Source organism: Falco peregrinus, chromosome 1, assembly GCF_023634155.1.
Source record: "Falco peregrinus isolate bFalPer1 chromosome 1, bFalPer1.pri, whole genome shotgun sequence".
Taxonomy (NCBI): domain Eukaryota; kingdom Metazoa; phylum Chordata; class Aves; order Falconiformes; family Falconidae; genus Falco; species Falco peregrinus.
In genome coordinates, this window is record NC_073721.1 from 1342287 (window position 1) to 1356650 (window position 14364).

A 14364-nucleotide genomic window follows, 5' to 3' on the forward strand; every position below is an offset into this window, starting at 1 on the left:
AGAGTCTGCCTTAAACTAGGGATATGTCCCCACTGGCAGCTGGGCTTTGAAATGGTGGTTTGTAAACAGGGTATGGAGACTGCTAATGGGACACCTGAATTTCTGTCTGAAGTGAGATGATGTGGCATAGGTCTTTCAGTTTCTGAAAAAAAAAGGTCGCGCACAGAGTTAGTGGGAAACTAATGCTCAAGGTTTGTTGTCAAATTCGACAACAGCCAGAAATTCTCCAGGATTCTCAAGGTAGCCTGGTTTAATTAATGTAGTTCTAGCAGCAGACCCTGGTTACTAATTTGTCATGAATAACATATATGAGCAATTTAGTGGTTTTCTGTTTTGTGAATCGTCTGAGCAGACTGTGATTCCCTTGGATAAAGCTTCTGGTTTAAATTATCAGCAAAATAATTTCCCATGGATAGGGCGGGACACAAAGAGTTTGTGATAAATAACAGTAGAAACTGGAGGTGTGCTATTTCATCTTAAATAAGAAAACTGATCTTGTTTGTCATCTGTTCTGAAAGCGTTAATGTATCCCTGGGAATTCTTATTTTGGGGGCTACATTTTTAATTTATGTTTTCCTCCAATGCTTATTTGCTGAGAATGAATGGATAATGTGGCCAGACTAGACCAGTAATTCAACTAAACACAAACCCTAGCATTCTAACCATGCAAAAGGGTAGGTAATAGGGAGAAATGTTTAGCAGTAGGTTAAAAGAGCCTTCTGTGAAATACAGCTGGGAGAAAAGTGAGTTTTTTAAAGGCATTTTTGTTTACTGGCAAAAAAAAAAAAAAAAAGGTTTCTTTATGGTTTGAATCCAGGTTCTGCCTCCAGAGTGGATGCTCATATGGGTCCTTTGATGCCGACACAATTCACCCGGGTAACTGCTGTGGCTGCGCCAGCGGTGACGTTCATGGCAACCAATCTGATGGATCAGACATTAACAGGTGTGTTTATGTTTCTATATACTGATTATATTACTGAAGCACGTGTTGTGTATTTCATTCTGAAGCATGCTTTCCATACAGCATGGAAATGGGAGACCCTTAAAAAACTGGCTCAAGTTTTATGACATTTGCTTTAGCTAATTACGAGTGTATTCAGAGTGTTTCGGATCCTGTTTGCTCGGTCTGGCAGTTGGCAGTAGCTTTGCATTTGATGATACAAAAGGCAAGTTTCTGAAACGTCCTTGGGCTTTTCATGTCCCATGCCAGTGGTATTCACAAGCATTGCAGTGATAATGTGGTTATCTTTTGGATAGTTGCTCCATGAAGCCTCGTTGGTTGAAGCCTCCGAGGATGCTTTACGCTGTACTGCGCGATAAAACTGGTTTATTTACTGTCATGTAAATGTGTGTGTGGTGTTGTGAGAGAAGGGGTGATGCTGTTCCCAAAGACTGAAGGAAGTCTTGCGGCTTTGTTCAGATTCATATATCCACGTTGCAAACCACAATAAAAAATGATTGGGTTTTGATAGGAAATTGGGAACGCCTTTCCTCTTAACAGCACTGTCATTATGAAGTCCTGAGCTCTGTTAATGGAGGTGAGATGCTGTGATGGGGCTGGACAAGTTGTTCCTCTGCCTGACTTGGGTGCCTGCAGCCATGGAGGGGGGTGCCAGCAAGCCCCCCTAGCTGTGCGGCACTGCGGGGCCCTCAACAAATATTCCCAGCCCTGTTCCATGGCAAGAACTGGTGTTTATCAGGAATTACTATGTATCAGTTCAGGCTTAATTTATCTGATCCTCACACCTGGGAATTAGGATGGTTGTGGAGGTGCCAAAGAGTTAGAAAGGAACATCCTTGTAACTGTTGAGGGTGCCCCATCCCTGGCAGTGCACAAGGCCAGGCTGGATGGGGCTGGGAGCAGCCTGGGCTGGGGGGAGGGGGCCCTGCCCGGGGCACGGGGTGGGACTGGGTGGGCTTTAAGGTCCCTTCCAACCCAAATCATGCTGTGATTCTGTGTACGGATTTTCAGTGTAGAAGCTCTCACTTGTCCAGCTAAGCCATTTCTTTTGTGGGTACTTCAGGCTCACCAGATTTACCCTCAGCTAAGATAAAAATTTCATAAAATACTTTGTGGTCAGCTGTGCTAGGCAAATCTATAAGCGGGGCTGGAGGCTCCCTTTGAAGCAGGTCTGCCTGCTGCCATACCTGTCTTCAATAAGATGCTCTGACTGAATTTGTGTTACTGAGTATTCCAGTCTGGAAAATGCTGAAAATTTTATGACAGAGACACCTTAAACTCAAAGGGAAGTTCATACAGATCTTTTTTGACATACTTCAGTTTCTAGTTTCTTGTCTGGTTTTGTTTGCATTTGGTAAGTAACTGCTTCTTTTATCATCTGTACAGTTATAGTGCTTGAAGACCTGCATACTCCTCCTTAAAGTCACCAAGAATTGTATTGACTTGCTTCCTTGTCAGAAGCAGGGAGGAAATACTGAAACTGTTCAAAGTGTGCAGGGACAGAAAGATGAAGATTTGTGCAGGGGTCATGCTGATCTGCAGCTTGTTGCTTGTTGAAAGCTGAAACTGTGGTTTCTAATATATTTTATATCAAGTATATTTCATAATCTTCTTACTGGCAGACTTGAAAACACAAACACTCCTGATTTTATCCATCATGCTGAACAAGGATTTACCTGTATAAAGCCTTCTGATGACTAGGTGGCTTTCGACGATGAGGCCAGCACGACGTTTGGTCAGTGGGATGTCTAAATCAAGTGGCTATGCAGTTGGGAGGCAGTCACTTTGAAAGAGCGATTGTTGCATTTTTATATGCATACAAGTAATGTAAATAAGTTTTACATTATATTTTTGTTTCCTGCTTTCTCTTGAAAGGAGAGAGCTTTTCCTCCTTTTGTCGTCTTTGATTTGCTGCCAATTACATTTAAGGGAGAAATGGTAATTCCATTCAAGTACAGTATGGATTTTTCTTTGATGTTTTTGAGGAGATTGCACTCTTTTCTATAGATTGCTACAAACTATCGTTATCTCTAGTGGAAAAAGCAATCAAAGCAGGAATCATAATTAAGAGCAGATGACAGTAATAAAGGTGTTTTTACCCGTCAACCTCAAAGTGCTACAGAAAAGCCAATGTGCTCTTTAGGAAGCTGTTAGACACTGGGATGGGATGAAGTCCTGCGGGTGTCCTGGCCCTGAGACAGTGGTCGGTGGTGGGCCGGGTTGCGGGGAGAGGTGGGGGTCCTGGTGCTGAGACCCTCTCGTGCCTGGGTACCAAATTCAAGCACACCAGCCTGCTGAGTCACCAGTGCTGGCCAGGTGGACAATTATAGTGGAGAGGTGGTTTAAGAAGATACTGTCCTCCAAGTTTTCTGTGGTGTTTTGCTTGGTTTGGTTTTTTTTTTCGTTTGGTTGGGGGTTTTTGGTGGGTTTGTTTGTTTGGTTTTGGTTTAAGTTATTTAAAAGCCCTGGACTTTTAAAAAATCACTGAGTGTCTCCAGCTCAGGAGCACTGAAGCACAGGGGTAGTTGTTTCTAAGAAAGAACTGGGGTGGACAGCTGGAATACTAACATGTTAAGCTGTGCATCTTACATCTAGTATGAGGAGTGCTTTAACCTATACATACAGACCTGTGCCTCCATGTTTTGCTGCCAGTACTATACAGTGGCAGGATTATGCTTTGTATAGCATTACAGGCATGCTTTCATTTTGCAATATAGATAAGCCTTTCCTTGACTTGGTTTCTAAACAAAAAATTGGGTATTCAGCGAGGCTTGGCGCAGATGGATTTTGCTCATGACAACACAAAATCTGTCTTTCTCTGAAGAAAAAATTAATAACATTTTCTGTATTTCTGGAGCCAGAGGAGAAAAAAAAAAAAGAAGCCATGGTCCTGGCTTCTAGTAAGCATTTATTTTTGTATGGGAAGCTGGAAATGTCCAGTATTAACTACAGCTCTGACTTTTTTGCATTACTGTAGTACAAGAGGGGTGGAGCTGTAACTACTACCCTCACAGAGCTCTGCATCGCTTCGTAGATACGCAGAACTCGGCCCATTAAGTGCCTTGAAGATCAAGGCCAAGATCTTGAACTTGATATTTAAAAAGAATCAGATGGGAAGAGCAGGGGAAGGAAGGTCAGCAAGAGTCAGTGAAGGTTTTTGACTCAGATCCTGGCTTGGCCTGGGCCAGCCTCAGAGAGATGCAGAAACAGCTGGAGAGAGAGGCTGAGGAATGGTACCAAGGCTTAAATGAGGGGGAAATGCAAAACCAGATCGAAATACCCTTCTGATGAGCATGTGGCAGCAGCTGCCTTGAGCTCGGGGAGGGAGGAGGCGAATGAAGGCAGGCGCTGTGCTGTGCCTGGCTTGGTGGGAGCTGGTGCTGCTCTGTGCGCAGCGGTGCTCATAGCAATGCTCCTGCTTCTGTCAGTCTAGGGGAAACGAATGCACAGAGCCAGTCTGGGAGGTGGGGATGGCACGCTGCCTGCACTGCATGGTACCTGAGGGAATATGCCTGTAGGTTTTTTTCACCTTTTCCTTCTTTAACAAAGAAAGTGTTCTCAGGTTAGTGGCAAATAACATCTGTTGGGCAGTGTTAGCTGCGTGTCTGAAAAGTCCTACGACGGAATGAGTTTGTCATTGAACTCTGCACCCAGGCATACAGCCCACGGTACGGCACAGGAGACAAGGCATTTGTCCTTGTTATTCTACTGATCCCGTTACAAATCTCCAGGAAAATAAAAGGGTGAGTGGGAAGAGATTGCTGCAGAAGAAAAAAAGCACTGCTCAAGGAAGCTTGTGCTAAGAGAGGAGACAGAGTGTTTGGCAGGGTACGGTGAAACTGCTCAGAGCAGAAAATGGACACTAATTAAAGGTTGAAATACAGTGTGTGGGCCAGAGGAGGATCTGTTTCCCTGGAGCAGTGCTGATGGGCTGAAGGCGGGATCCCTGCCTGCAGGAGCGGGGCATGGACCTGGCTGACGTAGCTAGCACTGAAATCCCACACTTGGCTCGAGCAAGAAGCAACAGGGGAGGAACTGTGAATCACTTGGATACAGTCTTCAGGCTAACCGGGAAACCAAATGCATTAAGGTTGTGGGGAGAGACAGAACCGACCTGCAGAGATACTGTTGGGATAATAAAAAACTCAGTGTTTACATGTGTGCACTTGAGGTAAATCCAATTCTTGGAAACATTTAGAATCAAAATTTTAAACTTCTTTTGAGATTAATGGAGATTTGGCCTCTAAATACCTTTGCAGAACAAATTTTTATTATCTCTTGTCCATAGTTTCTCGTGGCATGAATCAATCTTCCCTCTTTCTCTCCCCATTTCTCTCTCTAATATTACTTTTAATAAGATGTTTATGATCATACATCTACATCCTCTGTGACATACCCAAGATACTTTTGCTACTTCACCTTTGCTTTTCATACTGTGAATTATTCATGTGTCTCTACCTGCTGTGGAGCCTCAGAGAAGTCTCTTTAATCAGACATCTTTATCCTCCCATCTCCAGCGCATCCTTCGGCAGCGTTACAGCAAGTGCAAGAGCACATCGTTAGGAATTACACTGCTAAGTTTAGGGGCAAAAAATGGTGCGTGATTATGTTGGAAATACATTTTGGCAGCTTAATTGTCAGGCTGCAGTTTATTTGATGCACTTAAGTTTAAAAGTGGGGGGAAAAGTTAATGAGAAAAGAGTAAACCTGAGCAAAGACGTGCGCCAGCTGCCAATGGAGGGTAAACATGCATCTTGCTGGCTGTCCTTTCCCAGCGTGTGCAGAGGAGAAGAAATATTTAATATTCTAAGAAGTCCTAACGTGGTCTGCTTGGAAACTCTTCCTTCCTTGGAAAGCAGAGCGGGTCTGTGGGTCAGCAGCACGGGCTCCCCACAGCCCTCCACCCACCTCTGCCCTCACAGCTCCACCACCTTGCTTTTGGGGAGCTGGCCTCCTGAGCACGGCGAGCTGCAGCCCGGGGAGTGCTCCCTGCCCCGAGGACACCTGGGCACCCCTGAGCTCCATGGGGAAAGCACAAGCTTGAATTATTTTTCTCTTGATATACTTAGAGAAAACAGTCGCAGTGTTCAACTACAGATATAAAAATAAATGACTCCTGATGTGCACAATGACTTTCAGGGCTTTCTTTTCTTATTTTACTTTAATTTTTGATATTTCCATCTTATTTTATGTATGCTGACTGTCCAAAATTTTGTGGAAGTATATTTCTCATGTGAATGGCTAATGAACTGCATGCTGCAGAAGTTCACCTACGTGTGCTGTGCTGGTGATGCTGTATTTTGAGCAAAAGCAACAGCACCCAAGTCCCTCCCTGGAGCTTCACCTTTCCTGTTCAGATGCTGTGAGGGAGCTTTTCAAAGGAGGGGAAAAAAGATGTTGCCTCAGGCATTTGCAGCGCAGAGTGTCTCCACTCCAAAGATGTGTAAAGTTCAAACAGGACTGAGAACAGCTGCCCCCGCGTTAGAGCCTCCCCACACCAGTACGTCCACGCTCTGTACTTCAAGCCAATCTCCAGGTATTAAAAAGCAGGGTAAGAGCAGCAGTGACAAAAGCAATGATGACATATGTCGTACCTTCCTTTGCATCGAAATGGAGCTCCTGGAGCTGTGCGAGTGTGGTTTAGGTTCTCTCTCCTATTTCATTTCTTCAGCGTCAGCTGTGGGGAAATCCTCTGCTGAATTTTGCATGTCCAACAGTGTGTTTAAATCTGCCAGCTGGCATTTATATATCTGTATTAATGGTTGTAAAACTAAGGAAATATGTTTTCTTGTTCCTCATGCGTGTATGGATATGCATATACATGAACGAAAGGCCTTGGCACCTTTTTGAAACAATGTGATAATGAAGACTATAAAAGAATCAAAATTCTAATAATAATAAAAGACTTTTTTACTCAGAGTAGGTAAATAGTTAGAAAGAGAAAGCAGCAGAGCTGGAAGAGGGATAGATGTGATTTCCCTACAAATCATAAGAACAAGATCAGTCCCAGGTCTGTTAAGCATCGTTTCCCAAGTGTGCTACTCCATGTCCAGCTACTCCAAGTTTGAGTGACAGAATCTGAACAGCAATTTCTTTGTGGCTGTTTTATCAGCAGCTAATTGGCCTTCCCGACTTGTTGCTTCAGGGATTATATCATGGCAAGATCAGAAGAGTCGAGAGCTGGAAGCGCTGAGACGTACCGCGCCGCTCCACAGTGTTGCTCTCCAAGGCTCCCAGCACGCCGTGGTGCCTGTGCCCAGCACTGGTGCCGGCTGTGTGCCTGCAAAAGCCACCCCAAACCCAGGCTCTCCCAGTTGCCTTTAAACTGCTGCAAAATCAATGACTTGCAAAGGAACATTTGCTGCAGAGGGGGATGTCTCAAGGTTCCTTTCATCCCCTACAAAGATATTTCCAGAAAGCAGGCTAATGTTTTGGTTTACAAACCCCATCGGAAAGGAGGCAGGCTGTATGGGACACACGGCGCCTGCTGTGCCGCAGGGCAGTGCCTGAGGGCTGGCTCGTAGCACGCCACGGGAGCACAGAGCAAGCCACCAAGGATATTCCTGGGGGAAAGCAGTGGGAGAGTCGGAGTGATGAGAAAATGCAGGGCAAGATAATGAAATATCTTATGAAAAAGGTTAGAAACTGCATGTTGTCTGTCTTCTGCCATGTTTTAGAGCTGGAGAGTTTATTAGCAGAATTTAATTTAAGCGAGGTGCCCTAATTCTGCCTGCAGACCTCAGAGCAGTGAGTACGAGAAGCATCCACGGCTGTGGGGTGCCCTTTCTCTGTGTTTGCTTTCCTCACACGGGGCTGCCTTGTGGCGGGTACCACCACTGACCAGTGCCAGTGGCCACCTCTGGCCTTTCTAGGTGCTCGCATATGGCACTGCTGCTCACGGCGCTGGTCCCAGCAGGGTCATATTGTATCTTAGAATCACAGAATGGTTTGGGTGGGAAGGGACCTTAAAGACCATCTTGTTCCACTCCCCTGCCATGGCCAGGGACACCTTCCACCAGCCCAGGTTGCTCCAAGTCCCATCCAGCCTGGTCGTCAACAGTTCCAGGGGCCATGCTTCATCCCTCCAGTGTCCCTGGCCTTCCTGAGCAGGCTGCTGGGACTGCCTTCACCTTTCCAGAAGCCCAGCAGGAGAAGGCAGAGGCGAGTGCTCACAGGCAGGCTGAAGCCAGGTGTGGCTTTACTGCATTTAAAGACTAGCGTGCTTGTTGATGCTTTGATTCCGGGTTACCAGATGTCTAGCGAAGAAAGACAGAGACACCCTTTTTGATATGTATTAGCTGCTCCCTCCTCCTAGCTCCTTTAATGTGGAAATTAATTGCTATGGTTTGTAAATCTTCTTTTTTGCTACCCATAAAAATAGAGTAAGTCATCTTCTGTGAAAAATAACATGTATTTAAATTTTTCTTATTGTGATGTATTCCACAGTGAAGCAGAGTCAAATGGCTGAGACTCTGCCTTTTCCTCAGTGTAGCTCCTGTTACGTGTGTGTCTATTCTATAGTCTGAGTAATTTTAAAATTAACTGAATAGTATTTTGACATGTGAATCTACTAAATAATATGCAGTCCTCAAAAAGCAGTGCTTGCAAATATTTTCTTGAAGCTACTCTACCACAGTTTTAGTCTGTTTAGCAGACAGAAAGTGCTCCATGACTCTTGAGGTGGTTAAGGGGTAACGTGTGTCATGGCTTGCCCTCCTTACGGCACTCTAAATACTGGTGGTACCAGTCCGGATCTGCAGTGTATGATGCACTTGAGCTCTCCAAGGAGCCTGTGACGGCCGTGCACAGTGCTGGGTGTAGGGTGGGTGCCTCCCTGCAAAACCAGGGCAGGGGGCTATGGGTGCAGGGCCGTGCATGTTGACAGGGATGGATTGCTGTGGTCCCCATTTCCAAGTGGTTTGAGCCTCGTTTGGCAATTTAACTGCTGTGCTGGAACTCTACAGGCACAGGACTGCTGAGTTACGATCATACATTGCTTGGGGGGTTTTTATCATAAACAGGTTGAAATATGACCAGTATTTGTTGTTTAACTCTGTCTTAAAGTTTTACAGGCGGGTAGAAATTTTGCAGGTGGAAAGCGGTGTGTAGACTTTCATTCTAGGAGGAACACACCAGATCACGTAGCCTGGGCAGCTGCGTGTCACTGGCCGTACCTGCTCCCCACCGGAGCCGTTGCTGTCACTGCTTTGTTCTGCCTGAGCAGAGCAATGGCTGTGGTTGGGAAGAATGAGGCAGGGGTGGGTGGGGGTGGGGGCGGCGGCTACATCCACTTTCCCTGGGACTGGTTATTTTACAAAGAATATATGTACCTTGTCCTCCCTGCTGCAGGCAGGCTGGGTCAGGTGACTAGAGAGTACATTTGCTCAAACTGCTAAATACATGTTTTAAGAGGACAAGAGAAAAAAAAAGAAGTCTGTCTTAATATTTCTTACTGTGAAACCGACTTTTTTCTGATTGTTGGGTCTGTGTCTCATACCTGCTGTCTTTTTGTCTTTCCTCACTGTCCCTTATGGCCCCTCTGTTATCAAGACTTACACATTTTGTAGCCAGCGGAAACACTTTCTAGTGCTTAGCGTTTCAGGATGAAGCTCTTTGTAAAGGAGGGGAATGTGTTTTTACCACTGCTTCCAGTGGAAGTGCAATTAAACACTGGTCGGTGGCTCCTGTGGAGGTTAACCCAGAGCACACCAGTGTCTCCTGCCTGGGAGGAGAATGGGCTGGCCAGCCCTGTGCCCCTTGGGTGGGGGCTGCTGCTCCAAGGGGCAGCTGTGCCCTGGGGCATACAGGATCACAGCATGGTTTGGGTTGGAAGGGACCTTAAAAATCACCCAGTTCTACTCCCCTGCCCTGGGCAGGGACCCCACCCACCAGCCCAGGCTGCTCCAAGCCCTGTCCAACCTGGCCTTGATGTTCCATGAAAAAAAGCACTTTTGGGTTCAGGGAAAGCAGGAGAAAACACTCAGTGTGATTAAAGCCTCACGCTAAAGTATATGAATGTGTCCTATTACAATACAGCATTATATTTAGTAAGGAGATTAGCTTTATTTATTTATTTACACATATGTGTGTAAATAAAGGAGTGAGTGACTAGGAAGAGGTGAAGAGAGGCGTCTAAGAGCCACATCAGGAATGTGTTTATTGCACATTAAAATGAAATCCTTTCCCCTCACAGATAATGACAAAGAATCAAGTAGATCCTCCTGCCCACAGACCTTGATTTTACACACGGAGAGGAAGAGTACCCCTGTGGACAGCGACGGTGATAAGGTCTGCGATGGACTTTCTTCTTTTAAAAACCTCTTTAAACTATTGAACTGCATGAATCAGTCAGGATAAAGGACTGTCCTCTGGCTAGAGCTGCGCTAGTGATACGGCGATTGTTTCCTGCAGTCAATTTTAAAGAGCTATCTATTTAATTTATCTTGGTGCTTTATAGGAGCTCTGTCACTGTAGTGTCAGTATCAGAGGAGGGATGCTTTTGGCTGGTTTTCTGCCCATGCTGGAGGAGAAGCAAGTCTATGGGGGGGTGGGGTGTGTGCGCAAATGTGGAGGTGCAACACAGCCCAGGAAAAAAAATTAATGCACTGAAAAGTTGGAAGTGCAGAAACAGAGCATCTGTGACTCTCCCTGTCTCGCTGTGGTGGCAGGGACCTGTGGAGCTGGGTCAGCTGCTCAGGGCAGGATCCCCTGGCTGGATGTTGTGCTGCTTATCGCAACACCAGCCCCAGGTGCAAGAAAGATGGCAAGAAAATGGCCCCCACCTTTTTGGTGTTACTAATTTAAAATGCTGTGTGCTTCTGTAGCCCTCCTTTACAGATCATTGCATGGTCCTTAAATAAAACTGTCAGGTGAACATAAATGGGTAGCAAATAGTATGTGCCACTTGCAGATGGGTAATACTATATGTGTGTGACTTCATTAGGTTTTTTATAAAAAAGGCTAGATTATAAAGGAAAAGGACCAAAATTGTACTCCTGGCTTCTGTGAAATCAATGGAAATATTTGCTTTCTGCACTGCTCATGCAGAGATTGTGAAAATGGCTAAAGCTAAAGAGGGAAACCTTTATCTGAGTACGGGGGTCACAGGCTCAGAAAGCAGCAGTGCGGAAGGTGCTTGAAGCCACCTTGGAGCAGATGTGGTCTGTTCCCCTGCGTTTCTGCTTTATGCACACATGCTTTCTGCAGCAGGAGCTCTGTCCTGCAGGAGGAGGACCTGTGAACTGAGCTACTGTTCCGTTTATTTTCATTTGGCACATTCCTATCACGCTGCTCTCTTCAGGCTCTCTGAAAGCAAACCTCCCCTGCCTACCAGGCGCTGCAGGTGTTCCCCACATTTGCAGCTGCATCGGTACTCAGGCACATTCCATAGGGCTTTAAGTTATGAAATACTTTCAAGATGAAGACCTCTGAACATATGCTTTATTATTTTTTAATTAAGTACGTGCTTCTCATGTTTTGATACCGCATTGAGCTAGATCACTGCCTTCCTCCCCACACCTCCCCCTCGCAGTTCATTTCCGTAAGCTTCTACAATAAATAGCTGTTCTTCAGCTGGTAAAACACCGCCTGTGCTTGTCAGCGGTACCATACAGCCCTGCCGCCTTGTCTGCTGCTCCAGCCGTACAGGCAGCCTTACACAGAGCAACCCAGCCCTGTTGCAGGGGGGTTTGATGGAGGCAGCTGGTTCCCCTCCATCTCAGCAGGTTACTGCTGTCTGAAACCAGGGACGTTTGCTTTTGCCAGTGTTATTATGTCTTTGGGAAGTCCTAGAACTGCTGCGAAGTAAGCAGCTGGTGATGGCAGCACAGGTGCTGAGCTCTATGGAGCAGCATGTGCTCCCTGGGCTCGCTCAGCTGCTCCCATGCAAGTGATTCCCTTTGGTTCTTGCACTGCCTTATGCACTAGAGCTGGTACAAGTGCTTTGTTGCCATGTGTGCTACTCACCCACGCATGGCCTTCCCTGGGCAGTTCCCCACCATCCCCTGCACGCGCGGCTGCTTTGTGCGCAGGGCCTGAGGCACGCCGTAGTGGGAGCACCCTCCTGCCCACCCCTCGTTAGGATGGGCATCGCTCCCCACGCATCATTTCTGATGAGCCGGCTCTCCTCGTTTATTGCAGTGCAGAGTTAGACCCGCTCTCCCAAGTGAGCTGTTGGTGTAAGTGGGTTGACATTTTTATTATTTCCTGTTTATCTGAGCTGTTCTCAAGGTATCTGGTTGTTCATAAAACCATGCGTGGAATAATGGCAGTAAGGGTGATCCACTTCCAGTTAAAGGAAGTGAGCAATTTGTATAACAATAACATCTACATCAGCTGTATTTGTTGACTAATCTCTATCTGTCTTTCAAGGATCATTCTTTCAAACTAGTAGATGAGGCTGTCAGCACATCCAATGGCAACAAGCCCGTGGCATCCACTCCAGTGCCAGGATCACCATGGTAAGCAAATGCAATCAGACCTGCTAGAAGCCATTCATCAGTGCCATTTCCCTGGCCAAACACGCATTACTGCTCTGGTACGTGGGGAAAATACACTACCCTGGGTGTTAAGTAGCAATGCTGGGTTCCTGTTCCAGCTTCCACTGGAGCTGTCCCTCATTAATCATGTACTTAAGGAAAATGTGGGGGGGTAGGTATAAACACAGCGTGAACCAGCTCCCTGGGGTCTGCAAGGTAAGGGCTGTCTGCTGCGGAGCTCTGGCTCAGCTGGGGATCGGGTCTGGCAGGAGGCAACCAATGGTTTCCCCATCTGGTTTTGTGGGCGCGCATGATGCTTGGATGGATCAGAGAGGAACTACAAGATCCCTAAGAAACGTTCTTGCTTTGTAGGCCCAGATCCTATTTATCTCCTAGTTATTTCAGTGGCAGTGGGTGACTTGCTGGCTTGCAAGAATGGTGTTGATTTCAGGTTGTATCGCTGAAAATAGGTTGTGTCTCATAATCCAGTTTCCTGACCACGTTCCTGTCCAGGTAACTACATGCTGGGTAACTAAAGCTCATGTCATTTTTAAATGGATAAAAACTTTCTGTCCCAAACAGTTGACTAGAAGGAATTTTTACCTCCTTTACCCATATAATAATTAGTTTATACTTAATGGCTGACATCTACGGGATCTTTGGCTAAGGCACTCCACATAGGTATCAGCCATTATTTGTCATTATCATATTGTGCCATTTTGCAAGCCCGTGTTATAAGCACAGTCCGATGTCCTACTTAATTTCAACATCATAAATACACAATGTATATCAGTCGTCTTCTTGACAGTTGCTACTCCGTGGCGTAGTGCAGAGGAAGCATTTGAGTTCAGTGGTGTCATTAGCAGGTTGTGGTTTAATCTGTTCCTACAGAAAAGAGCCTTAGCCAGTGGTACCCCCAGAGGGATCTCACGGCACCCCCTCTTCTCCAGCAGCAATGGCTGAGTGGTCAATGGGCATCTGATACCTCCACTCTCAGACCCAGACTTGTGATGTTTTAATCCATAAGGAGAAACCTTACACTTCTGGGTTTCCAGAAGTTGAACAGAGGACTGTTTAGTGACCCAGTTGGTACTTCAGGTGTGAGAAAAGGCATCCAGATCTCTTCCTTGGGACCAGAGGGAGAGGGGCATAGTGCTCATACTGACAGTTCTCCTGTGTTCTGAGTTGACAACATCTTGTTGTCTGTCCCATGGATTTTGATGGAAAATGGGGCATATCTGTAGGGTGCTTCAAGCAGTTTATGAATTTTTCTGATAGGTTGAAACTACATATACAACACAAGTCCAAAAAACCATGAATTTACTTCAACCCATAGGGTGGCTTACTCCTGCTGGACCCACGGTTGATGTGACATCACCAAGCACATGTCAGAGTAGGTAGACTATGCTTCTTAATGGCAGAGAAATATTCAGGAAAGTTATCAGACCTTATCTATGTTATGAAATAAAAAAACCCTACCAACCTAATATCATCACCTTGTGCCCTTACTCATTTTTAAGTTAAAATTTTCTAAAGGGAAACATGAAAAATATCTGCATTTCCAGTTTATGCTCTGTGACTGAAACAAAATACCATGCGTCCCCTGTGGATAATTGAAACCGTTACTGTACCAGAGGAACAGGTGACATGTTACTCGGGGAAAGGGACATTAATTTTAAATTAAATGTCAAATTATATTAGTCATGGAAAAGTGAAGAGGTGTCACAAGGGATCCCAGAGTTTCTAACCTGTGGTGATAACACGCAAGACCTAGCGATACTCAGTGATTAATGAGCACCATCAACATCTGTGCGCATGGCTGGAGGAGCAGTGAGCACAGCAGTGTACCAACAGAGACAAACCACACATTTCCAAACCCACTGGTTGCAATGTCTTCAACAGTCCTGTGTGCATGGGGTAGCACTG

The 14364-nt window shown here is 45.8% G+C and overlaps 1 protein-coding gene across 1 annotated transcript in view; it reads left to right on the plus strand.

Annotated features, from left to right (window-relative positions):
• The window catches only part of TCERG1L (transcription elongation regulator 1 like), a 104420-nt gene that overhangs the window by 60505 nt on the left and 29551 nt on the right, over positions 1-14364 (plus strand). The window contains exons 6-8 of the mRNA XM_055793594.1: positions 818-943; positions 10155-10249; positions 12332-12420. Of these exons, the coding sequence (XP_055649569.1) occupies positions 818-943; positions 10155-10249; positions 12332-12420 (310 nt within the window). The remainder of the gene's footprint in view (positions 1-817; positions 944-10154; positions 10250-12331; positions 12421-14364) is intronic.